The 26,775-nt window shown below is 41.9% G+C and overlaps 3 protein-coding genes across 6 annotated transcripts in view; 1 reads left to right on the top strand and 2 right to left on the bottom strand.

The window, feature by feature from the left end:
* Positions 1 to 289: 289 nt before the first annotated feature.
* On the bottom strand, positions 290 to 9,131 carry blvra (biliverdin reductase A). 2 transcript variants are annotated; one of them, XM_021613381.2, is made up of 7 exons: positions 8,968 to 9,131; positions 6,421 to 6,541; positions 4,976 to 5,095; positions 3,669 to 3,766; positions 3,394 to 3,501; positions 2,256 to 2,424; positions 290 to 2,066 (listed from the first exon to the last, which is right to left on the bottom strand). In XM_021613381.2, exons 1-7 carry the CDS (start codon positions 9,080 to 9,082, stop codon positions 1,787 to 1,789), a joined length of 1,011 nt encoding a protein of 336 aa, XP_021469056.2. In that variant the 5' UTR covers positions 9,083 to 9,131; the 3' UTR covers positions 290 to 1,786. The 2 variants fall into 2 exon arrangements, with proteins under 2 accessions (XP_021469056.2, XP_021469057.2); XM_021613382.2 differs by having other exon boundaries at positions 8,972 to 9,125.
* On the top strand, positions 9,106 to 26,775 carry LOC110530385 (cytochrome c oxidase assembly factor 1 homolog). Of its 2 annotated transcripts, XM_021613384.2 has the most exons (6): positions 9,106 to 9,211; positions 12,722 to 12,875; positions 13,001 to 13,152; positions 13,263 to 13,339; positions 13,476 to 13,630; positions 24,954 to 26,775. In XM_021613384.2, the coding sequence occupies exons 2-5, from the start codon at positions 12,782 to 12,784 to the stop codon at positions 13,591 to 13,593; spliced, it is 441 nt and encodes a 146-aa protein (XP_021469059.1). In that variant the 5' UTR covers positions 9,106 to 9,211; positions 12,722 to 12,781; the 3' UTR covers positions 13,594 to 13,630; positions 24,954 to 26,775. The 2 variants fall into 2 exon arrangements, with proteins under 2 accessions (XP_021469059.1, XP_021469058.1); XM_021613383.2 differs by lacking the exon at positions 24,954 to 26,775 and having other exon boundaries at positions 13,476 to 14,699.
* The window catches only part of LOC110530963 (E3 ubiquitin-protein ligase HECW1), a 68,525-nt gene continuing 61,257 nt past the window's right edge, over positions 19,508 to 26,775 (bottom strand). Inside the window, exons 26-28 of one of the 2 annotated variants that reach the window (XM_036986005.1) lie at positions 24,925 to 25,039; positions 22,829 to 23,027; positions 19,508 to 22,617 (exon numbers count right to left, since the gene is read on the bottom strand). In XM_036986005.1, coding sequence (XP_036841900.1) covers positions 22,506 to 22,617; positions 22,829 to 23,027; positions 24,925 to 25,039 — 426 coding nt within the window. In that variant the 3' untranslated portion in view covers positions 19,508 to 22,505. Of the gene's footprint in view, positions 22,618 to 22,828; positions 23,028 to 24,924; positions 25,040 to 26,662; positions 26,762 to 26,775 lie in introns of those variants that run through there. The other variant, XR_005052934.1, reaches the window with a different exon arrangement.

Below are 26,775 nucleotides of genomic sequence, written 5' to 3'. Positions count from 1 at the left end.
ACAAAGAAATACACTACTCTCTTCACCATACTGAGCAGCACCTAACCCAAAGCCTTACCCTAAACTGTGTTCATATCCAAATCCCAACCCTACATCACACTCTATCCCTTTCTTGAGCCCACCCCTCTCTTTATTCATGTTCTTGTTTAGTCTGATGTTTTGACTCCTGTTAATTTGTTTGTTTTTGTAGTAACTTTGGGTCCTTGAAAAGCGCTCTATAAGTACCATGTACTATTATGACACACGGTGACTATTTCATCAAGGATGAAAAGCCAGAATCATACAGGAAGATGATCAATCAGGCACACTTTATTAATATGGATACCAGCAAATTATGAATCTTATAGCAAACTATACCGTTACAATACACTCAAAACATGTAAACATTCAGGCATTATAATCCAATATAACAGCACAATTCTCCCTCCTCAACTGATAAAGAAATGTCATTTCCTCTCCCTATAAATTGCTAATAACACTACAGTGACACCCAGTTAAGTGTCCAAACCACACTGGGTAGTGTGTACTTGTGTGACACGGGATGCGACGATAGATATCAATAGATGGGACTGACATGGATGTTAACAATGGAGAGAACTGAGCAGGCCAATAAGGCACCAATTCAGTCTGTCAGCATCCCGGAATTAAATACAACACTAATTTGGAGACCATTGAAATACTGGTTTCTGTTGTGGCCCCATTCAGAGGGATAGTCACTGGGGAGACAAAGAACAGGAGGACTTATTCTACCATCGAATTGCAACCTCTTTTAAGTTTCATCACCATCAGCCATGCAGAAGTAGTTTTGAAAAAGAGAGAAAAGGAGAAGGGAAGCGTGTTGCAAGAACAATCACAAGAGTGATTTATTTAGTGCTAACACCAGGGAAGTGTTTTCAGCCGTGGCGTCACGTCTTTGTAAATGAAAATGGCGCTTTATGGTTGAATAAATAGAATAAAGCAACACTGTCAATTTGTCAACACATGACAATACACTCCCTCTCCAAGGAATGAACATGAATCAAATAATACTTTAAAACAGATGTGCCAATTGCAGTCTAACAACATTTTGACAACTGAAGTTGCAGTGTAAATAACACACTTTCACCTCCCAGAGCTATCTAAATATTCATCCGTGCAATATTTAGCTGGGGTATCAGGCAAACACCTATTGTAGAGAGTGAATGATTTGAACATGCAAGGATCAGTATGACACTGTTTTGCTTTCCACTTCTGAGTGCACGTAGCTAAACGACATAAGTCAATAAATGTCATGAGATAAATAAGTAATGAACATATAAAAGCACCACCAGCTAATGCTAAAGCATCATGAGCTGTGTTCAACTACCAGAATGTTATAGTACATGTAATGTAGATTAACTTGAATAAGTAACACAATGCAAACATCAAACTATTAATGGACCTTTCATCAATGTGAAGATGTAGTACATCGGAGGTCTGTTGTGAGTAACAGCCTAACCCTAATATAATAAGCTGACATGCCTTAGAGACCTATCTGTTTCTGAAAGGCATTGCACGTCTCCTTTCCCTCATTTATGAATAAAATCCCTTAACATTGCAAAGACGTTGCGAGTGCGTCTGTCAGTAGTACAGCAGGTTACAGTAGCTGTACTGTAGAAGGCTTATTTATGGCCGGATCTTGTGCGCTTGGACATCTACCAGTAGGCTGAGAAGAAAAAAAACATAATTTCTAGAAAACCTGGGAATTTTGGAAAAGTTACTGTAACTTTGCTGGGGCCCCCCGGTAGGCTGGGACCCCACTGTGTCTCTAGGCGTCCTGGGCTGATCCCTGGCCTTGCTGGCTCAGCTGCTGGATGCGGTCGGCCAGCTCCAGACAGTGGAGGACCCTGTGGCGCTCGGCATGGAGCTGGTCACGGGGGACCTGGCCCAGAAGCTTCTGACTGAAGAGCACCAGGTCCTGCATGAAGAGACCCACCGGCTCCCTGGCAGCCGGGGGAAGCTGGGTCATGGTGCATGAGTCAAAGCGGAAGTTGATATTCTTCACTCTGGGCAGGCCAGGACCCCGCTCCTCAATCCATGTGAGAGGCCTGTATTAAAACCATAATATGTTACAAGGAGGTTATAGTTAACCCAAAGTTTCAGGGCTGGACTACCAGTATTTTCTTTAGATGTAATAAAGGCAATTATGTTTGAGGCTGGCCGAATAGCTAGGTTTGAGGTGTTGTGAAGGACACGTTATCTGATATTATTACTTGATCCTAATGTACAGTGCATACTTCTGCTCTTTAGTCATGAGTTGAGTGGTCATCTTCATGTACTTGTTCTCCTGGTCTTCCTCCATGCTGGCAGTGGTGACAGACAGCTCTCCAAACAGATCCACCAGCCAGGTAAGCCGGGCGATGCCACTGAAAGCTGGAAACCCAAAGCCCGGCTTCAGAGGACCTCCTATCAGACGACACATAGGAACACTACAGTCAGAAGTAGTTGTAAAGGGACATGTAATCCATTGGCTCATTGTCAATCATCATCTGGTTACATTTAGGACTGGTTAGCACACATTTTGCATTGATTTTGTACTCATCACATTACAGTACATACACTGTTGTGGTGCGCATATATATATATATATATATATCACACCATAAAGCATAAAAGGAACATGAACATTGAAGTGAATTTCCCAACAGATACAGTTATATTTCATTTGGTGCTTGCTGCCTCGTACAGTCCAACTCCTAAAACTGCCCTGACTCAAATGTCAGACACTACTCCCTCTGGCTCTTCGACTCGCTCTCCGCTACGATTCTTAGTCAAAAGTCAGCCGCTATAAAATATTGTCTGTCATCTGAGGTTGTGTGGAGCGTTTCAAGTTGAGAACTATGATTTATTATTCAGTCACGGCTGCTTTAGGAGAAGCCCATTCATATGCATTAACTAACTTGTTCCCCAGCAGTGCTCTGATGAATAGAACAGAGCTAGTCTGCATCCCAAATGGCACCCCATTCGCTATGTAGTACACTACCGATGACAATAGTGCACTATGTAGGGAATAGGGTGCTGTTTGACATGCACCTCTAGACTTCATCAATAACACCCTGCTGTATTTCACACCAGAGACCTGTCTGCCTGCCTCACTCCACAGGCTGGCTCTCTTTCACATCAACCTAAATGGGTGTACTGTGGAGACTGAGAAAACAACATTTTACAAGTCACTTTGATGGGAGCTATACTATATCAAAAGCTCTGGAATTAAATATTCATTCCGAACCCTGTGACCTGGACGATGTACATCAAATTGATACGTTATGCAGTTATTTTAGGTGATGTATCAGTGTTGTATTTGAGGTGATGCATCAGTGGTGCTGGGATTTTTGTGTATTTGTGCTTTACTCCCTGTCCCAGTCTGTCTCTCACCTGTGAAGTGAAGGGATCCTTCCTCCAGCTTTTTCCCTGCTATGTCCTTCTTCAGCTGCTTAAAGTCGGCTGTCAAGAGTTCTATGTGCTCCTCATGCAGGACCACTCCTAGGTACATAGTAGACATAGAACATTAAATACATAGGTGATCAATACTAGTTAAGATACGCGTCTACTACATCATCCCCATAATGTAATCAATACTTCACCCTGTCTTCTCTATACACTTCGAATTAACCAAAATAAATCTCTCCCAATGATTATGTCCAGCTCACCTTTTTCCTGAGCCAGGTCCCAGAGGTCCACGGCAGTCTTGTATGTCATGGCCATAGGATATTCCACACAGACATGCTTCCCAGCTTCCAGAAATGTCCTGTGCTCCGTTAGAACATGCAAAATAGTATAGGATAATTGTGTTTGTTTGAGTAGCCAAGAAGGGTGTCAAAGAGACCTTGCTTCAACAGAACATTAATAAAAAATTATGAAGACGATTTAAAAAGACTTCTGTACTAGGGAGATGCACAACTCAAATGTAACTTAATATCCCAAACTTTCCAGTAAGAGCCATTGGTCAATGTTTCAATAACCCAGGGTGTTCAGAGTTTGGAAAACTTCACATTGACCACTCTTAAACTCCTTGTAACTTTCTCAAAAACATTGTTTCCAATTAAATTGACAACAAAAGAAGATAATGAAGTATCCTGTATGAAAAAGTCGTTCAAGAACATTTCAGGGCCCCCCCCCCCCCCCCCTTTACTTTTCGTTTCCTTTACAGTATGAAGGGCAGTACCTGCTGTTCCATTTAGACCGTTAGCCTGGAACTGTCTAGCAGTGAAACATGATGACTATGTTCTCAACACCCCTCATTAACCAGCCTAAAATAACTATCCATTCTTTAACAGCCTGTCTAAGCCTCTCTGTACACTCCTAACATTTAGCAGTGAGAGGGAGAGTAGAAAGCATAATTTAAGAGTGTGTTTTCGCTACAGTTTGCAGTCATAATGAGGGCCCTTAGAGAGCAGTAGCCTTGGTCATGCTCTCTAGGGTTTGAGAGGTAGACATCAAACAGCTACACATATTGTAATCAGCTGTGGGAGAGGGAGGAGACTGCTCAGGATAATGTGAATGCCAGAGGAGCCCCCCGGGCGACATTTGTTGATACAGCTCCGGAACCGCCTCAGATGTTACCTGATCAATTTACAATGAAGCACCTATGAGGGTCAAGGACGATATCTTGAACAACTTGCTAAACTGTCGTGTTTCTGTGTGTCCCAACGTTGTATAATACATAGCTTATAAACTACAACTGTTAGACAGTTTGTCTGAGGGCCTGGTAAATGGACCAGGCTCAATGAATGGTTAATTAACCTACAGAGCCTCAGTGGACTGAGAAAGAAAAGCAACAGTGTACTGAAGCTTGACACGTGTTCCAGTGCTGACTCCTAGTGGTGATTTGTAACATGGTGAAACTATAGCTCTGTTGTGTAAGAGCACTTCAGACAAAAACAAAACTGATGACGGGATAACTAAACAACTACCACAGAGGACCGTCAGAGACATGGGGTCAGTGAGAGAGTTTTACCTGATGTTTTCCTCATGCACAGCGTTTTCAGTGCAGACGAAGGCCACCTTTATGTCATCTCTCCTCAGGGCATCCTCGATAGTGATCTGTTTCACTCCCTGCTGCTCCTCTAGGGTCCTCCTATGGGAAGACAGCACTAGAGTTGTATTCAGTAGGGGGAAAGTGATTTGAAAAAACATGAACTTGTCAACAGCACAGTTGAATTGTTCCGTTGTGTAAACAGTGTGCACGACCCAGGCAACATGGTCATCCACACATCCCAGCTGCTGCCTCTGTGATCGAGTACAGGACAGGTCAGTGATTATATATCACCATTAAACAAGATCACGTAATATGATTTTAATCGCCTGGAGCTTCACTCTACAATATTGAAGTATTACAAAAGTTAAAAAGCGCACAGTGAAAAATGACAGGTGACTGACCTTGACTTCAGTGCTTATTTATTTCATATTTTCAGTGCAACAAAGGTCATTGCACTGCAAATATACACTGAGTGTACAAAACATTAAGAACCCCTGCTCTTTCCATAACAGACTGACCAGGTGAAATGAAGGCGAAAGCTAGCTATGATCCCTTATTCATGTCACTTGTTAAATCCACTTCAATCAGTGTAGATGAAAGTGGGGGAAGACACATTAAATAAGGATTTTTAAGCCTTGAGACATGGACAGCTTGGAGCAGACATTTTCTCTCTCTCTCCTATTGAAAAAGCTACGGTCCGGTTGAAATATTATTGATTATTTATTGTAAAAACAACCTGAGGATTGATTATAAAAAAAAACATTTAAAATGTTTCTACGAACTTTAAGGATACTATTAGGAATTTTCGTCTGCCCGTCATGACATGCACGAGCCTGTAGATTTCTGAACAAAACACACCAACCAAATGGAGGTTTTTGGATATAAAAATAATCTTTATCGAACAAAAGGAACATTTATTGTGTAACAGGGAGTCTCGTGAGTGCAAACATCCGAAGATCATCAAAGGTAAGCGATTCATTTTATTGCTTTTCTGACTTTCGTGACCATTCTACTTTGCTGCTAGCTGTTTGTAATGTTTTGTCTGCTGAGAGAGATGTCCTAACATAAACGCTTGGATAGCTTTTGCTGTAAAGCATTTTTGAAATCTGACACGCCAGGTGGATTAACAACAAGCTAAACTGTGTTTTGCTATATTGCACTTGTGATTTCATGAAAATTAAATATTTTTAGTAATTTAATTTGAATTTGGCGCTCTGCAATTCAGCGCATGTTGACGAAAATTATCCCGCTAAAGGGATGGGTGCGCCAAGAAGTTAATACTAGTTGTTCCTGCCAAAACCAGCACCTGGACACACTGCTGTGCACAAGGTTTTTATTTATTTCGTATATTGCAACCATTGTTTTTTATTTTTAATTATTTATTTTTTACTGTCAGCAAACAATGAGATGTCTTGGTGCCTCACCTGGAAATGAAGCCTTTGACACTGAGCTTCTCAGCTGCACTGGAAGGCAGAGGGGCTAGCATGTCCCTGATCCTCACAAAGCCTGCTGTCCCGATGCCCACCACTACTGAACCAAACATGTCTGACAGCAGAGCGAAACAGGGAGTTGGGAAGGAAATGGTTAGAAAGAAACCAGTGTCTTGCTCCTTTCAATTCTGTCAAAGCCAACCTACAGTGCGTTCGGAAAGTATTCAGACCCCTTGACTTTTCCTAATTTTGTTACATTATAGGTGTTTAGAAATGTTTGCAAATGTATTAAAAATAAAAAACCTTATTTACATAAGTATTCAGACCCTTTGCTATGAGACTCGAAATTGAGCTCAAGTGCATCCTGTTTCCATTGATCATCGTTGAGATGTTTCTAGAACTTGGAGTCCACCTGTGGTAAATTCTATTGATTGGAAATAATTTGGAAAGGCACACACCTGTCTATATAAGGTCCCACAGTTGACAGTGCACGTATGTGCAAAAACCAAGCCATGAGGTCGAAGGAATTGTCCGTAGAGCCCCGAGGTAGGATTGTGTAATGTCAAAACATTTCTGCAGCATTGAAGGTCCCCAAGAACACAGTGGCCCCATAATGATAAAGTGAAAACAGGTTTAGAAATTTTAGCAAATGTATTAAATACAGAACTGAAATATCACATTTACATAAGTATTCAGACCCTTTACGCAGTACTTTGTTAAAGCACCTTTGGCAGCGAGTACAGCCTGAGTCTTCTTGGGTATGACGCTACAAACTTGGCACACCTGTATTTGGGGAATTTGTTCCCATCTTCTCTGCAGATCCTCTCAAGCTCTGTGAGGTTGGATGGGGAGCGTCGCTGCACAGCTATTTTCAGGTTCTCCAGAGATGTTCAATCTGGTTCAAGTCAGGGACTTGTTCAGGGACTTGTCCCGAATACACTCCTGCGTTGTCTTGGCTGTGTGCTTAGGGTCGTTGTCCTGTTGGAAGATGAACCTTCGTCCCAGTCTGAGGTCCTGAGCGCTCTGGAGCAGGGATCAAGGATCTCTCTGTACTTTGCACCGTTCATCTTTCCCTTGATCCAGACTAGTCTCCCAGTCCCTGTCGCTGAAAAACATTCCCAGAGCATGATGCTGCCACCACCATGCTTCACCATAGGGATGGTGCCAGGTGTCCTCCAGACATAACGCTTAGCATTCAAGCGTTATGGCATTCAGGCCAAATAGTTATTGGTTTCATGAGACCAGAGAATCACCTTTAGGTGCCTTTTGGCAAACTCCAAGTGCGCTGTCATGTGCCTTTTACTGAGGAGTGACTTCCGTCTGGCCACTCTACCATAAAGGCCTGATTGGTAGAGTGCAGCAGAGATGGTTGTCCTTCTGGAAGGTTCTCCCATCGCCACAAAGGTACTCTGGAGCTCTGTCAGAGTGACCATCGGGTTCTTGGTCACCTCCCTGACCAAGGCCCTTCTTTGCCAATTGCTCAGTTTGGTCAGCTCTAGGAAGTCTTGGTGGTTCCAAACTTCTTCCCTTTAAGAATTGATGGAGACCACTGTGTTCTTGGGGACCTTCAATGTGGAAGAAATGTTTTGGTACCCTTCCCTAGATCTGTATCTCGACACAATCCTGTCTCGGAGCTCTACGGACAATTCCTTCATTCAACCTCATGGCTTGGGTTTTTCTCTGGCATGCACGGTCAACTGTGGGACCTTATATAGACAGGTGTGTGCCTTTTTCGAAATCATGTCCATTCAAATGAATTTACCACAGGTGGACTCTAATCAAGTTGTAGAAACATCTCAAGGATGATCAATGTAAAAGGGATGCACCTGAGTTCAATTGAGTCTCATAGCAAAGGGTCTTAATACCTATGTAAATAAGTTTTTTTTGTGTGTGTGAATACATTTGCAAACATTTCTAAAAACGTGTTTTCACTTGGTCATTATGGGATATTGTGTGTAGATTGATGAGGGGAAAATGTATTTAATCCATTTTAGAATAAGGATGTAACTTAACAACGTGTAGAAAAAGTCGAGGGGCCCGAAAACTTTCCGAATGCACTGTGTGTCCAGGACTTATCTTGGGTCTTTGTGCAATGTGCACAGTTGATAAAGGCTTCCTTCCTATCAGACCTAAAATGGTGCAGTGTAATAATGAGTACACTAACGTTAGCTATCATGGTGGGATGCCCCGCGACCCCGCGATAGCTATATACATCTCAAGCTATCCATATTACAGATATATAAACTAGAACTAGGGTGGGGTGCTGATCATTACAAATTACAAATGCAAATCATTACAAATAATAGGAACATTCGAGGTCTCCATTGATTTACACAAGTAACTTAAAGATTAGACAAGGAATTTCATAATTGACATGAAAATGGTAAGTCTATGTTCTGCATGACATCAAGAACAAATACAGTAACACACGTACAACTTCACGAATTTCCTGGAAACAATGCTGCAATGCTGTCCTTGTTGAATGAGTTCCGCATTCATCACTAATTAAAACTGGTTTACATACAAGCATGATGTCCTTACCTACTTTCTGTATTGCCCTCGACGACAGTAAATTGACGCAGATGACTCGCTTATGTGAATAAACTGCTACTGTCGAGCTCTTGTCGCTGTGATATAACTGTGTAACAACTTTCATAACACATTTTTTTTTCAAGACAGCTTGCGTGTGACGTGTACATAGAACGTGAAGTCTCATCACGTGATATGGACGTCTCGCCTCTTATGTGGTTGTACTTTTTGTTATAAAAACAAATTACGACATTAGGTAATTATTATATTTTCGTTCATTTACATAACGTTTACATGTATTTTAAAATGTATGGATGTGTTTTAGCCAATGACTGGTTTCAGCTCAAGCCAGCTTTAGGTTAGATTTAGGTAGCAATATGGCGACTCCCATAAATACAGCATGAATGTCCTCAGTTCAGTCTCTAATTGAACTGTTGTTGTAGATTACATTCTGAATTATATTTTTAGAGTAGTGCATTTTCCTCTAAATTGAATTTGGTCGTAAAAGTCTTCGTACGAAATGCCTACACCAGACTACAAGAACGTTTTGCTTGAATTAATTTCCAAGGCTGCGCTACAGTGCTATCCTTGGTTGCGCTTACCCCCAAAATATGAATTACACTTTGAATACCCTAGAGGGCGATGTCACAAGAAGCGTAATCTATAACGTTACTGAACAAAAATTGTAACGCAACAATTTCAAAGATTTTACCGAGTTACAGTTCATATAAGGAAATCAATCAATTGAAATGCATTAGGCCCAAATCCATGGATTTCACATGACTGGGTAGGGGCGCAGCCATGGGTGGGCCTGGGAGGGCATAGACCCACCCACTTTGGAGCCAGGCCCATCCAATCAGAATTGTTTTTTCCCCACAAAAGGGCTTCGTTACAGACAGAAATACTCCTCAGTTTCATCAGCTGTCCGGGTGGTTGTTCTCAGACAATCCCGTAGGCGTTAGGTGATCGCTGGATGTGGAGGTCCTGGGCTGGCCTGCTTACACTGGTCTGTGGTTATGAGGCCCGGTTGGGCGTACTGCCATATTCTCTAAAACAACGTTTGATAGAGTAATTAACATGAAATTGTCTGGCAACAGCTCTGGTGGACATTCATGCAGTCAGCATGCCAATTGCACACTCCCTCAAAACTTGAGACATCTGTGGCATTGTGTTAGGTGGCCTTTTATTGTCCCCAGCACAAGGTGAGCCTGTGTAATAATAATGTTTCAATAAGCTTCTTGATATGCCACACCTGTCAGGTGGATGGAGTATCTTGGAAAAGGAGAAATGCTTACTAACAGGACGTAAACTCATGAAACATGGAACCAACTCTTTATAAGTTGCATTTCTATTTTTGATCAGTATAGATTGACACTAATATGAATATACTGTAGGGGATCATTTTAAGAAATACAGTGCCTATAGAAAGTCTACACTCTTGAACTGTTTACATTTTGCTGTCAGAAAATTAAATCTAAAAAGGATTACGTTACATTTGTTTTCATACAGATCTACACAACCTACTCTACTCTACATTTTCAAAGTGATAGAAAGTCATAGAACATTTTCCAAATTGGATAAGTCTCTACCCCCCTAAGTTAGTACTTGGTGGAAGCACCTTTGGCAGCTGTCACAGCTGTGAATAATTTTTATAAAAATTCCACCAACTTTGCACAACTCTTAGGGTGACATATATCCATTGTTTTTGTCAAAATTGCTCAAGCTCATTCAATTTGGTTGGGAATCATTGATGGATGGCAATATTCAAACCTTGTTCTTTATTTTCAAGAACATTTAAGTCAGTACTGAGACTAGACCACCCAGGAACACACAACACCTATTGGAAAGCCATTCTGGTGTGTCTTTGGCATGAATATCTTTGTAATGTAAGATGCACAGGCGTCTTTCTTTTCACTTTGTCATACAGGCCAGTAATATGGAGTTAATGCAAAGTTGTTGATCCCTATGTATTTTTAAGTATTGTTGTGGATAAGCTTGTCACAGGCAGGAACTGGGGAACATTTTTCATAACTTTCTTTTACTTTGAAAATGTGGAGCAGGTTGTGTAGACCTGTAGGAAAAATATCTAATGTAATCCCTTTTTAGATTTCATTAAAGGCAGAAAAATGTGAAAACAGCTCAAGGGGGTGTAGACTTTCTATAGGCACTGTATTTTGTGCAAATTTGTACCTGTGTACAGGTCTTAAGTGGGTTCTCAGGGTAGTCTTGTGTTTTAAGTAGTCTTGTCTTGGCTTTCTCTGCTCCAAGACACTGGACTGTTACTCTCTCCCTGTCTACTTTTTAAAATATATATAATTAATGCCCTACCCAAACCTCGTTCTTTCCTTGTACAATTATAGGCCTACTGCACCCAGTCACACAGAATTTGGTCAGTAAAAGAGGAAATTGTCATTTCAATGTCTGACCTACCCTTAAAATTAGAATCCTTAGTTGCTACATCCATTTTGTCACGGTGCGTGAATGAGGACCCAAAAGCGAATTAACAAACAGAGTTTCTTTAATGATGAACACACGTGGGCTCAGATGGACAGGTAGATTCCGACAGGACAGGACAAGGTTAGCTGAACAGGCAGATTCCGACAGGACAGGACAAGGTTGCAGCAAACACGACGATAGTCTGGTTCAGGCATGAGTAACACAAACGAGAATCCGACAAAGACAGGAGCAGAAACAGAGAGAGATATAGGGACCTAATCAGAGGGAAAAAGGGAACAGGTGGGAAAAGGGGTGAATGAGGTAGTCAGAGAAGACAAGGAACAGCTGGGGGAAAGAGGGACAGAAACGGTAACCTAGTACGACCAGCAGAGGGAGACAGGGTGAAAGGAAAGGACAGAAAGACACAACATGACAATACATGACACATTTTTGTACTATTGATTATTGAGGAATATGACTAATAAATGCCTCATGAGCTTACTTAATGGTCGTAGCCCATCAGAACTTAAAATATAAGCTTAGGGCTAATGATTGTAAGCAATGTAAATGTCAATGCTGTATAGCCTCAAAACATTGTTAAATCTATAATTATGTTTATCATGGATGATCAGTCCTTGCATCCATAGCTATGTCTATACATTTGAGAGTAGTTACATTTCTACAGGCACATCACTCAGCTTTTTACTAAAACACAGCCGGGGCGACCCTTTGTTATTGTTTCAACTAAAGATCTTAGCTTTAAAGGGATAGTTCACCCTAATTAGAAAGATATATATTGGTTTCCTTGCCCTGTAAGCAGTCTATGGACAAGGTAGGACACAAATCAATGCTTTGATTTAATCTGTGCTTCATGTCAAAATCATACTAAAGTATCAACAAAAATGTATTGTGTAACTCAATGAAGTTACTTACAGATGATGTGGACATGAATCACGGAAATGTTAATGTAGGTACCATTGATTTGCATTGGATTTGTGCCAAACATGCTAAAAAGCTAGCATTTAAAACAGTGGCCAAGTAAACAAAACCAAAGCATGGACTGCTGTCCATAGACTGCTTACAAGGTAAGGAAACCAATGTAATTTGGGTGAACTATCCCTTTAACAAAACAGATTTGATAAAGACGACAATAAAGAGTAACAGATCCAAAATAAATATTATTATTTTATGAGTTGGATGATCAATTGTGCAAATTATCTGAATGTATGCTCCTTTTGACTCAAAGATTCTGATGAAATGTGGGATGGTTTTGTGGAATTTGTACATTTTGGAGAACGTCTTTATAACTTGTATGTCTGTCATCAAACAGTCCACTCCCCAGGATATTCTTGTCACTGGTACTGTGAGTTTTCTACTCTAAGCAACAATCATGAGGGTCTCCACAAGCAAACTCCAGCAGATGGCCATCTACACCACCTTGTTGACTGGTGCTGGATGCGGCACAATGTATTACCTTCTGCAAAGTACGTATCACTCAGTGTAGGTGTTGCCATGGATAATTCATGGTTCTTTAATGTAAGAAAGTGAATGAAAGCAAAATGTGCTCATGTAAGTATTTCTGCCTGCCACTCTTTGTTTTCTTTGCTAGAGAACTTCTCACGGTCGGACTACCACCGTCTAGCCCTGGAGCAGCTGAAAGCCAACCAGACAGCCATGGACAGTCTGGGAGCACCACCCCTGAAGGTCCACAACATCCACCTGTCTGACCGACACAACCGGGTGGAACCTTACACGGCTGAGGTAGCTCTCTGGGGATATTCCTCCTGTATGGGAACCAACTAGGAGCATCACCAGCATTACCATTATCCATCACTGTGTGCAAGATATTAATATTACTTTTTATGTTTCAGATCAAAATCCCAGTGACAGGATCTAAAGATGGTGGCTACCTCTACACATCCTCAGTAAGAGACCCCCAAACACTTGGGTATGTACTCTTCATCAATATTATTCTATATAAATACAGAGGAAATTAGAGGAAATTGATTGATCCATATAATGCAATTGAATGCTGTTGTTCATCATACAGTAAGTACCCTTCTCTCTTTCCCTGGCGCCACTAGGTGGAATTTAACGCAGGCAGTGCTGCAGCTTAGAGAGGGTCAGCGTATTGACCTTCTCACATTCACACCACCGCCAAATAAGACAGAAGGACTTGAGACAGGCAACTGGTCCTCCTGATCTGCTCACCAGTCACCAAAACTACAGTGTGATGAAGGTAGAACTGCTACAATTGTCCCCATGTCATCAGGCATGGTGTCGCCATAGCTTTATGAATTGAAGTGTCATAGTCATATTTGAAAAAAGCACCAGAGTGCAGTGCTGGACACTTATTTAGACAAAAGGGCATACACAAGCTGCCTCTTGGTTTGGAATAACCACAGTCATGTTGATGATTTGACCAATGTTTATCAATGCTACTGTGTACATAACATTTACATTCAGGGAAAATGAAAAAAGTGCTACGTCCATAAAATGTCATGCATATTCATTTTGCTCAGCGCTGTCCTGAGCAAAATGTTCATCCTACTGGTGAGAATGAAAGGACAATAACAGAGCAGCAATTGTGTCATATGCAGTGGTAAAAAACAACAACATATTCCTAGTATAATACAATGCATCTGATGAACATTTCTCCAGATTAACAATGTAAATTGGCAGTGTTGGGGAAGCTACTCTGAAAAGAGATTACCAGCCACCAATTACGTTAAGTAAACTATATTACTCAATCTGCAATGACATAGAATATAAATAGCAAGAACAGATAACTCTGTAATAAGATGTTAAGAGAACGTGTAATTTATCCTATTAAACACAAAAATGTTGTTTCAGGTGAGAATTAGCCAGGTCTGAAAATTAAGGAAATTCTTGCCTACCTCACCCATATTTTATTTTTACAAAAAAAAGTAGTGTTTCATTCCATTAGTTACCTACACCACTAGATGGCAATAAAGTCATTAACTATTGAAAACACTACAAATATTTGAATTTAGTTGCACTACCACAATGTGCAAAATGTAGTTTAATTACTAACTGAACCACATTAAGTTCAGTACACCCCAACACTGGTAATTGCTTAGTCCAAAGCCATATCTTAATATCCAGCACTTGAGAAACATTTAGGCAATGGTTCCAGTTGTACTGTACAGTATCTGAACAACCAAAAATGTTGTCTCCCAAGGAGGTATTGTTCTATGTTTTCAGATTGATTTATTCGGATGTGACATTTTACAGTGAAAATGAGATCTGTAAAACGTGGAAAATAAACGTGGAAATAAACAGTCAAATGGCTTTATACAAGTTATGATAGCAAAATAAATTGTACTTGTGAATTCTGAACATACTGTATGAACATTAGGAAAAGAATGGCAAACAAGCTAAACATGAACCACAATATTAAACAGAAAGTGAAAGAATGGAACCAAACAAACAACGTCAGAAGTTGAATTCATTGAAATGCAATGCAGGCAAACAGATATATAGTTTGGCTTGTGGAGTACAGACAGTGTGGTGTGGTAAACAATATACAATCAGTAAAGAGTCCATCTACAGTAGAAGTGCTCATACCCATCTATCAGAAGATTATCTTCTGTAGGGAGCTGAATGACTCCTCGAACCTGAATCGCTTGGAGACGGCCTTCGCATCCTGAGACAGTCTCTGGGTCGGGCATCATCGTTTTGCATTATCCTATGGTGTAGGCAGCCACTACTATCAACTCATAAACAAACATGAAAATGCACATCCTAAGGCTGTGTTCCTAGTGGCCAGTGATTTTAATGAAGGGAAACTGAAATCAGTTTTACCCCATTTCTACCAGCATGTCACCTGTGCAACCAGAGGCGACAAAACTCTAGACCACTTTTACTCCAGCCACAGAAATGCATACAAAGCTCTCCCCTGCCCTCCCTTCAGCAAATCTGACCATAACTCTATCCTCCTGATTCCGGCTTACAAGCAAAACTCAAACAAGCAGGAAGTACCAGAGTGGTACAGAAGTGGTCCGACAAAGCAGATGCAAAGCTACCAAACTGTTTTGCTAGCAAAGACTGGAATATGTTCCAAATTCATCTGATAACATTGAGCTCTTTACCACATCAGTCACCGGCTTCATTAATAACTGCATCAACGACGTCATCCCCACAGTGAACGTACATATACAGTGCATTCGTGAAAGGTATTCAGACCCGTTGACTTTTCCACATTTTGTTACATTACAGCCTGAATCTACACACAATGCCCCATATTGACAAAGCAAAAACAGTTTAGATATTTTTGCAAGTGTATAAAAGAAAATGGAATATCACATTTACACAAGTATTCAGACCATTTACTCAATACTTTGTTGAAGCAGCGACTACAGCCTTGAGTCTTCTTGGGTATGATGCTACAAGCTTGGCACGCCTGTATTTGGGGAGTTTATCCCATTCTTCACTGCAGATTCTCTCAAGCTCTGTCAGGTTGGATGGGGAGCGTCTCTGCACAGCCATTTTCAGGTCTCCAGAGCTGTTCAATCGGGTTCAAGTCCGGGCTCTGGCTGGGCCACTCAAGGATATTCAGAGACTTCTCCTGAAGCCACTCCTGCGTTGTCTTGGCTGTGTGCTTAGGGTCATGGTCCTGTTGGAAGGTGAACCTTCACCCCAGTGTGAGGTCCTGAGTGCTCTGGAGCAGGTTTTCATCAAGGATCTCTCTGTATTTTGCTCTGTTCATTTTTCTCTCAATCCTGACTAGTCTCCCAGTCCCTTCCGCTGAATAACATCTCCATAGCAGGATGCTGCCACCACCATGCTTCACCGTATGGATGGTGCCAGGTTTCCTCCAGGTGTGATGCTTGACATTCAGGCCAAAGACTTCAATCTTGGTTTCATCAGACCATAGAATATTTTTTCACATGGTCTGAGAGTCCTTTAGGTACCTTTTGTCAAATTCTAAGCGACCTTTCATGTACCTTTTACTGAGAAGTGGCTTCCATCTGGACACTCTACTATAAAGGCCTGATTGTTGGAGTGCTACAGAGATGGTTGTCCTTCTGGAAGGTTCTCTGGAGCACTGTCAGAGTGGCCATCTCCCTGACCAAGGCCCTTCTCCCCCGATTGCTCAGTTTGGCCAGGTGGCCAGCTCTAGGAAGAGTCTTGGTGGTTCCAAACATCTTCCATTTAAGAATAATGGCCACTGTGTTCTTGGGGACCTTCAGTTCTGCAGAAATGTTTTGGTACCCTTCCCCAGATCTGTGCCTCAACACAATCCTGTCTCAGAACTCTGGACAATTCCTTCAACCTCCCTCATTGCTTGGTTTTTGCTCTGACATGCACGGTGTCACTGTAGGACCTTATGTAGATATGTGTGTGCCTTTCCAAATAATGTCTAATCAATTGAATTTACCACAGGTGGACTCCAATCAAGTTGTAGAAACAACTCAAGGATGATCAATGGAAACAGGATGCATCTGAGCTCAATTTCGAGTCCCATAGCAAAGGGTCTGAATACTTATGTAAATAAGGCATTTCAATTGTATTTTTTTTACTACATTTGCAAACACCTGTTTTCGCTTTGTCGTTATGGGGTATTGTGTGTAGATTGAGGGAAACATTTATTTAATCAATTTTAGAATATGGCCGTAATGTAACAAAATGTGGAAAGGGGGAAGGGGTCTGAATACTTTCTGAATGCACTGTATCCCAATCAGAAGCCATGGATTACAGGCAATATCCGCACTGATCTAAAGGCTAGAGCTGCAGCTTTCAAGGAGCGGGACACTAATTTGGATGCTTATTAGAAATCCCGCTACGAACTCCGACGAGCCATCGAACGGGCAAAACGTCAATATAAGACTAAGATTGGATCAAACTACGCCGGCTCTGACGCTCGTCGGACTTGGCAGCGCTGCAATCTATCACGGATTACAAAGCTGCCCAGACGAGATTAATACCTTCTATTCCCGCTTCGAGGCATGCAAATATGAACCATGCATGAGAGCACCAAGACCTTCAAACAGGTTAACCTTCACAAGGCCGTGGGCCAGACGGATTACCAGGACACGTACTCGGAGCATGCGCCGACCAACTGGCAAGTGTCTTCACTGACATTTTCAACCTCTCCCTGACCCAGTCTGTAATACCTACATGTTTCAAGCAGACCACCATAGTCCCTGTGCCCAAGGACGCCAAGGTAACCTGTCTAAATGATTATTGCAACCCACACACTCACAGATACTTACACTGACTCTCCAACACACACACATGCACATTGACGCCACTCACACACAGTTTTGTTTTTCTATCGGACCGAGCTTCTTCGAAAAGAAAGCACAGTTTCGGTGGCGTACCCCCGAGCGCTGTGATAGCACAGCACCCACCCCAGCCTCGGATGCGTCTACCACCACTATGAACGCTAAAGAGGGGTCCGGATGCGCCACCACGGGCGCATCAGTGAACAGCGCCTTCAACCGATTGAAGGCTCTGTCAGCCTCTGTCGACCACCGTAAACGCACTGGCACCCCCTTCAGCAGTGAGGTAATGGGGGCCGCTACCTGGCCAAAACCCCGGATAAACCTCCGGTAGTAATTGGCAAACCCTAAAAAAACGCTGCACCTCCTTCACCGTGGTTGGAGTCGGCCAATTACGCACAGCCTTAACGCGGTCACACTCCATCACCACCCCCGAGGTGGAAATACGATAACCCAGGAAGGAGACGGCTCGTTTGGAGAACACACACTTCTCAGCCTTGACGTATAGGTCATGCTCCAGCACTCTATCAAGCACCTTGCGCACCAGAGACACATGCGCGTACAACCGCACCCTGCCCGTGCAGGTCCCTGAGAATCTCATCTACAAAGGATTGAAAGACGACTGGAGCATTCTTTAACCCATACGGCATGAGGAGGTACTCACAATGGCCCGATGTGGTACTAAACGCGTTTTTTCACTCGTCTCCCTCCCGATTATGCACTCCTGAGGTCCAGTTTCATGAAAAAACGCACTCCGTGAAATGATTCCACCGCCATAGCGATGAGAGGTAGCAGGTAACTAAACCCCATTGTGATGGAATTGAGACCTCTATAATCAATGCACGGACGCAGACCTCCCTCCTTTTTCTTCACGGAAAATAAACTTGAGGAGACGGGTGAGATGGAGGGCTGAATGTACCCCTGTCCCAAAGATTCCGTGACATGTCTCCGTAGCCAACGTCTCCTCCTGTACAATGGGTACACGTGACTCCTGGGAAGCACAGCGTTTACCTGGAGGTTTATCGCACAATCCCCCTGTCGATGAGGTGGTAATTTAGTCGCCCTCTTCTTACAGAAGGCGATAATAAATCGGCATGCTCAGAGGGAATGCGCACAGTGGAAACCTGGTCTGGACTCTCCACCGACGTGGCACCGATGAAAACTCCCATGCACCTACCTGAACACTCCTCTGACCACCCCTGGAGAACCCCCTGTCTCCACGAAATCCTGAGATTGTGACTGGCCAGCCAGGGAACCCCCAGCATCACTGGAAACGCAGGTAAATCGATAAGGAAGAGACTAATCCGCTCCCTATGATCCCCCTGCGTTAACTTGTCCAGTGGAACCGTGGCCTCCCTGACCAGCCCGGACCCTAATGGCCAGCTATCTAAGGTGTGCACGGGGAAGGGGGGGATCTATCGGCACCAGCGGAATTCCCAGCTTGAGGGTGAGTCCACGATCCATAAAGTTCCCAGCTGCGCCTGAATCGACTAGCGCCTTATGCTGGGAAGAGGGTGAAAAATCAAGGAAAAAAATGTATACAAACATGTGACCAACAGGGGGCTCTGGGTGAGTTTGATGCTGACTCACCTGGGGTGACCGAGAAGTGTTCTGCCTGCCCTCTCAACTCCCAGACGGGCTCCTCCAGCACCGGTCGGGCCGTGTGTCCTCTCCGACCACAGCTGGTGCAGGAGGAGCCTCCTCCTCCGGTACCCCTCGAAGCGGCCCCCCCTAACTCCATAGGAATGGGAGCGGGAGGGCTAGGAGGTGGAACTGACAGGACCCTTTCTGAACGGGAGTCGTGACAAGTTAACATATCCTGGGAACATAGCACTATTCTTTGACACTCATAAAACTAATGGAAGAAAGTAGGTGCTTAACGAAGTGATTTTTTTATTGACATTCGTTAACAGTATATTTGCTTGAATTGAAAGCGCAGCCTGAGAATTACTGAGCCCAACAGACAACCAAAGAATACTGTCGGGCCAAGAAAATCAAGGAGGACATAGTGGGGACAGACAGTGAAACATATATACCTCAGAGGGTTTCTGAGAACAAAATAATGGTTTTAAAACGTTCACTAGCTGCCATCTCTTAAAGAGGAAATATCATGTGAGATATTTTCAAAATAGGCAACAGATTGATGTTTGAAAATTGCATTGCTTGATCTTCAACCACACAAAATGTGCATAGCATGAGACACATTTTCAACAGTAACTTAAACATACTGCATAAAAACATAGTGTAGAAAATAAATAAATAAAAATACATGAATAACTCCCTTCAATCTTGTACTGTATATCTGACAGTTTGTCATTTCAAAATGATTTCAGGAACATATTACTGAGTATATTAGAAATTGTTATACATTTCCTGTATATCTTACAGCCTTTCAATTTTATAATAGCAACTGTAAATGCACTCACTATACATTCCAGAATCTTAGTTGTCCAAGGAAAGGAACACGAGATAAAGTGAACAGATTGGATCAGAAACATAGGTCATGTAAGTACAGTAGTGTTTAATGTAAGTTTCTGGTGTCTCTCTTCTAATATCAAACTACTATAACGATGCACATGAGAAGATGGGACATATACAATTAATGAATTGGTCTGCAATCAACTCAGTTATAGGCTTATGTCTGTGTGACAGTGGCATGCTGTCATATACAGTGTTTTCATGTTAAGGCATGGCATTTGCAGACTATAACAGCTGTCATATCCTATTGTGATAAAGTCGCGATAGCATATGTGCATTAAATGTCAACACGAATGTAAATTAATAAAGCAACCCTGTGGGGTCTGTCCTAAAGGATGTGGCATGGCAACCTGGAACGGACAAAAGACACTCCAACATGACGTCCATTTTGAGTCAATTACATTTTCATCATGTCATAGCACATATGGCTGTGGGCAAGGGTAGACATACAGGCATACACTGAAACAAAAGCAAACATGTTAACTCTGCTAAAACACAAGCGGTAACAGGTCAACAGCATTGTATGCTACTGTATTTATTTCAGCAAAAACTATATTTGCAAGTGATGTTAGATTTAAAAATATAATTGATTTTTGTTTGAATAGTGGTATACCTATTTCAGGTGAGTTTACTAAGTGTTAACTCCTTACAAGTGCAACAATTATTCAGGAAGAATAAGATCCAGTACAATCTAAACACAATACCCGCAAATTTACTTCAAATCATCTCTCTCTTGGTGTTTGAAAATGATAACAAAAAACTTCAATATCTCCTGTTGTGTTTTCCATGCTTGAAAAGATCTTGTAAAAAACACATTAAAATATATATTTTTAAATTTCCAAAATAATGTGTGGTGTTATTCCCAGTCTACCATATACAGATGAAACAAATACATTTTGTGATAATGAAACATTCATAATATCCTGACTGAATTGTGTTGAAACAAGAGAAAACACATCTCATGTAAACATCAAATGGTTCTCAAAATCAAGAGGGGAAAATAAGTTTTCACATGGAACACATCAAAACAGTTATTCTTCTGATCAGACATTGGTAATAAAGTGTGTTTCTTCACCTCCCTTCACTCTAATCACTTACAGTGAAACTGTGGTTTGTGTTAATTTCCCAATCAACATCAAGGTTTACATCAATTCCACATATTTAGTGATAACACATCGTTTTGACTTCAGTTACAGTGCAGTATAACAACTAATATCCTTAGAATCTTCCAACAGTCATTTTGCGAATTGTGGGAGGGTCTTGCTATATTTTGGAATCTCTCTTGATATATCACAATGTTCACAAAATCTTGGTAAAAATCATATTTACTTGAAGTTCTTTATGGACAATATGCTTTGGTTATTATTTTAGTAGTAATACCCTTCAGCAGCCATTTTGTCCTTGAGAGCTGATGATGAGCCAGTCCTTTGCTGATGTCCTATCCTGGGATAATCCCAGTCGCAGCAGTATTTGAAGTGGAATTGTTGAAGTTGGAACACAACGTTTTGATATAATGTTGGTTGTAGTGGTTCTTCACGTGACAGTTTCTGAGGCATTTTTCTCCCTCTTATTATGTGAATTGAGGCATTTCTTTAGTGATAATTGTGGTTGTGATTGGTGATAGATTGTGACGATGCTAGCTGAGGCTGTTGGTGCAGAGATGGACTAGCCGATTCGTTGGTGTGATTTGTTGAGTCATGGCCCTGAGTACTGTTATAGGCTGAGGCCAAATAAGAGCTATTGCATACAGCTTGGTTACTTTATGCAATATCCCCTTTACAAAGGTACATTGTAATAGGTGAGTAATGCATGCGGTGGTGGTTGGCTTTTCCTTTTTCTTGTACACTGTACATAGATTGTTAAAAAAGATAAATGTACAGTCCTCTGGTTGTTGTATTGAAATGTACAGTAAAAAGGGAGCGTTGCATACAGTAGAATCCCCGGTCCTGAGGCACAGGATTCGACAGTAAGATCTTGACTGCTTTCCAAATGGAACCCTATTCCCTAGTGCAGGGTTCCGCACATGATGTTATTTACATGGACATAAAAGACTGTAAAAACACCAGCAAATCAGCTCCAAGTAATTTTAACTTTGGAAATCTGTTCCAAAGTATTCCCACGCATAATAACGAGATATTGTGATCATATACAAATGTAAGTAACGTTTGAAGTGATTGTTTTAGTGAAATATTATATCTGTTTGGGATTCTTGTGGTCAATTTGCAGTCTACAAATGATTTGTAATTACAGTATGTTCCGGCCCCCTGACCATCCCCTCAAGAAAAAATTGTCCCGCGGCTAAATCTAGTTGATGATCCCTGCCCTAGTGCAATACTAAGGGCACTATACAGGTAATAGGGTCCCATTTGGGATGCACAATGTCTTTCTCCTTCACTCAAGGCCAAAGGTGCTGGTCTCCTCCACAGCGATAAGCAGTTTATCATAGAGCATGGTGTAGGAAAGGTACGGAGGGAGATCCAGCCGGTTGAAGCATGTGTGTGCCCTGGAAGATAGATATGCTGTAGATCATCAGCATTAGACAACCACATCAACTGAATAGTTTTTTGCCAAATGCGTTGTATGTGAAAGTTATGCAGGGGTTTGAAGGATAACATAATTAGGAAAGTTTGAATCCAAAGCATGTACAGACCTATAATAGCCTATAATTTAATCATACAATTCTAGTCTTGGGTAAAGAGTTTACTGTATATTACCTGGGTAGAGCGGTGATCTTGCCCCACTTCTCGATACAGAAGCGTCGCAGGCCGTTGCTGCCCCGTAGTGCGGTGAAGCCCTCGTAGGGAACACTGGAGGTGCCCGTCACAAACTGCAGCAGACGCAACCTCTGCTCGTTGTTGAAGCGCTCCACTGCCCCCCAGAACCACCGGATCACTATGTGGCTGTCATGGTAGCCTGCAATGGAGAAGGCCAACGGAGGTGGTAGCTGGTCCCATACCGGATGTGCAGTAGCCAACTCCTTTATTGTTGCAATGCCATAGAAAAGTTGGCTACAGCATATACAGTTTAGGACCAGGGGCTACAGGGGGGCTGGTTCAACAAGGGAATGTGGCATGTGTGTTCAGTCCATCTAACAAGATTGACAATTAAATGTCAATCAACATACAACATACAGTTGAAGTCGGAAATTTACATACACTTAGGTTGGAGTCATTAAAACCCGTTTTTCAACCACTCCACAAATTTCTTGTTAACAAACTATAGTTTTGGCAAGTCGGTTAGGACATCTACTTTGTGCATGACACAAGTAATTTTTCCAACAATTGTTTACCAACAGATTATTTCACTATTTCACTTTCACTGTATCACAATTCCAGTGGGTCAGAAGTTTACATACACTAAGTTGACTGTGCCTTTAAACAGCTTGGAAAATTCCAGAAAATTATGTCATAGCTTTAGAAGCTTCTGATAGGCTAAGTAACATCATTTGAGTCAATTGGAGGTGTACCTGTGGATGTATTTCAAAGCCACCTTCAAACTCAGTGCCTCTTTGCTTGACATCATGGGAAAATCAAAAAAAATCAGCCAAGACCTCAGAAAAAAAATTGTAGACCTCCACAAGTCTGGTTCATCATTGGGAGCAATTTCCAAATGCCTGAAGGTACCACGTTCATCTGTACAAGCAATAGCACGCAAGTATAAACACCATCGGACCACGTAGCTATCATACCGCTCAGGAAGGATACGTGTTCTGTCTCCTATAGATGAACGTTCTTTGGTGTGAAAAATGAGTCCAATATCGACATAACCTGAAAGGCCGATCAGCAAGGAAGAAGCCACTGCTCCAAAACCGCCATAAAAAAGCCAGACTACAGTTTGCAACTGCACATGGGGACAAAGATCATACTTTTTGGAGAAATGTCCTCTGGTCTGATGAATCAAAAATATAACTTTTTGGCCATAATGACCATCGTTATGTTTGGAGGAAAAAGGGGGAGCCTTGCAAGCCGAAAAACACAGTCCCAACCGTGAAGCACGGGAGTGGCAGCATCATGTTGTGGAGGTGCTTTGCTGCAGGAGGGACTGGTGCTTCACAAAATAGATGGCATGAGGCAGGACAATTATGTGGATATATTGAAGTTGAAGCTTGACTGCAAATGGGTCTTCCAAATTGACAATGACCCCAAGCATACTTCCAAAGTTGTGGCAAAATGGCTTAAGGACAACACAGTCAAGGCATGGGAGTGGCCATCACAAAGTACAGACCTCAATACCATGGAAAACTTGTGGGCAGAACTGAAAAAGCATGTGCGAGCAAGGAGGCCTACAAACCTGACTCAGTTACACCAGCTCTGTAAGGAGGAATGGACCAAAATTCACGCAACTTATTGTGGGAAGCTTGTGGAAGGCTACCTGAAACGTTTGACTCAAGTTAAACAATTTAAAGGCATTGCTACCAAATACTAATTGAGTGTATGTAAACTTCTGACCCACTGGGAATGTGATGAAAGAAATAAAAGCTGAAATAAATAATTCTCTCTACTAGTATTCTGACATTTCACATTCTCAAAATAAAGTGGTGACTCAAACTGACCTAAGACAGGGAATTTTTACTAGGATTAACTGTCAGGAATTGTGAAAACTGAGTTTAAATGTATTTGGCTAAGGTGTATGTCAACTTCACAAACACATATTACCCATAAAAACATGTTGGGCTAGATACCCACTACATTCACCATAGTCCTACACGTTTTTTAATTTTTTTAATTGAACCTTTAATTAACTAGGCATGTTCATTGAAGATTCTCCATTAGCTAATGTCCAGTGATGTGCTTCACTGCAGTCTGCTCACCTCCTCTATACTCTGTGTTGTTCCTCCAGTCATTGAGGTCTATCTCAGCTGTCCCAGCAATGACCAGCTCCAACTCTCTGGCATCGAACACTGACACCAGCCGTGAGTCCACCACCTGGAGAAATATTGCAGGAACATAGAACATTAAAAACGATGTAGGAGTGTACATACTGTATGTGACTTGTTTCAGGTAACTATGTTGCACATCACTACTTCACAGGAGAGGCATTTGAACGAGAGAGAGAAAGACAGAGAGAAAGATTGCCAGCCGGGCCTGCCGGTGAAACTGCTAAACTGCTTTCTGACTGTACACTGTACCGCATGATTTTTACTAACGTGTTAGCTCTAGTAGCTATGTTGACTAAACTTTGTAAGCTTGTAAACTTTAATTCATATACTTCTGTAGATTTTAGCAGCCTCATGATGGGTACAAGGAAAATGTGAGTATCATGTAGTAGCCTAAACCTAGCGATGTTGCATTGAGCTGGGCGAATGGAATATGAATGACAGTCATCCAATATGCTGTAATAGAAATAAGGTCATGCTAATAAAATAAATAACCATACTCCCTTGGCACTGACCGCCACTTGTGCAGATAATCCTTTCTACCGCAGCTTTTTTGAAAGATATCATGAAGAAGTACAAAAGCGTTGCTAATGCTCTCCACTTTCTGGAAGAAGCTAGTGCCATGCTGACACTCTCTGACTCTGAAAATGAATCAGATGATGAGGAAATCCCTGATGTAGGTAAACACATTTTCATTGAATCAGATATTGTAGAGTCTTCTGGACAGTGATAGGGAAGAAAATCTGTGGAATTCCCGATGGAAACAGAGTATGATGGCTAAAGAGATGTTAAAAGTTCTGCTGTTCGATTGCAAATATGCGGAGGGAGTTGAAAAGAGAGCACAGAAGGCTGTTGTATGAAACAACTGTCTCCGAATTTCATCTTCAAACTTAGGGCAACCATGGCATCTGACAGAGAGGGCGAAGCGTTCATCCATGTATACAAGTAAGAGTCTAGCTAGCTACATTTTCAGATATTATATGTTTTTAATTTTGTCAGCAAGTCATTTTCACTGCAAGTTAAAGCTTACTGTTAGCTAGGTAGCTAACGTTAGCTGGCTGGCTCGAGTAGAAATATTATTCACATCTCAGAAATCTACTTGCATTGCTAGTTATAGCCTAATGTTAGCTAGCTATGCATGGTGGCTAGCTATGACAATCAGTATGGGTTGATATTATTGCCACATTCAAAACAACTGGGAACTCGAAACTAGGAACTCGGGAAATCTCAGACTTACAACTTCAGTGCGTACAAGACAACTAGGAACTCAGACAAAACAAGCTCCAACTGGGAAAAATAATTTTGAACAGTCATCCAACACGGAATGCCAAGTCCGTGAACCCGGGCCTCTTTCTAGAGCCCAGGCTTTCCAACCTGAAGATCACTGATGTCATGATTTGACCTGGTATTTTTCCAAGTTCCCTGTTGTCTTGAAAGCACCATAAGGTTAATTGTTTAGCTAGCAAGCTATCAGGTAGCTAATGTTAGCTACCTGATAAGATGGCGCCGGAGATGAAGGCTAACGTTTTGCGTGCCCCCAGCCGATTGTTTTCTTGTTCGTTTATTCGCGTTGATTGTAACTTATTTTTGTACTTATTTTGTACATAATGTTGCTGCTACTGTCTCTTATGACCGAAAATAACTTCTAGACATCAGGACTGCGATTACTCACCACGGACTAGCAGAATCCTTTTTTTCCCTTTCATGACTCTGTCGAGCCCGACGCGAATGACATACTGCTTCCTCGGGAACAGGCCCCGATCCCCTTGATCTGCGTGAAGAGGA

This window comes from Oncorhynchus mykiss, chromosome 8 (assembly GCF_013265735.2).
Source record: "Oncorhynchus mykiss isolate Arlee chromosome 8, USDA_OmykA_1.1, whole genome shotgun sequence".
Taxonomy (NCBI): Eukaryota; Metazoa; Chordata; class Actinopteri; order Salmoniformes; family Salmonidae; genus Oncorhynchus; species Oncorhynchus mykiss.
This window is presented reverse-complemented; position numbering and strand designations above follow the sequence as displayed.

What these genes read in the sequence shown, in the direction of transcription:
- blvra (XM_021613381.2), bottom strand. Translation starts at nt 9,082, where the DNA reads ATGAAAGTTGTTACACAGTTATATCACAGCGACAAGAGCTCGACAGTA. An exon ending in GTCAAAGGCTTCATTTCCAG is followed by an intron (nt 5,096 to 6,420) that starts GTGAGGCACCAA and finishes GTCTTCCCATAG; the next exon opens with GAGGACCCTAGAGGAGCAGC. An exon ending in AGGATCCCTTCACTTCACAG is followed by an intron (nt 2,425 to 3,393) that starts GTGAGAGACAGA and finishes GTCGTCTGATAG; the next exon opens with GAGGTCCTCTGAAGCCGGGC.
- LOC110530385 (XM_021613384.2), top strand. Translation starts at nt 12,782, where the DNA reads ATGAGGGTCTCCACAAGCAAACTCCAGCAGATGGCCATCTACACCACC. An exon ending in AATGTATTACCTTCTGCAAA is followed by an intron (nt 12,876 to 13,000) that starts GTACGTATCACT and finishes TTTCTTTGCTAG; the next exon opens with AGAACTTCTCACGGTCGGAC. An exon ending in AGAGACCCCCAAACACTTGG is followed by an intron (nt 13,340 to 13,475) that starts GTATGTACTCTT and finishes TGGCGCCACTAG; the next exon opens with GTGGAATTTAACGCAGGCAG.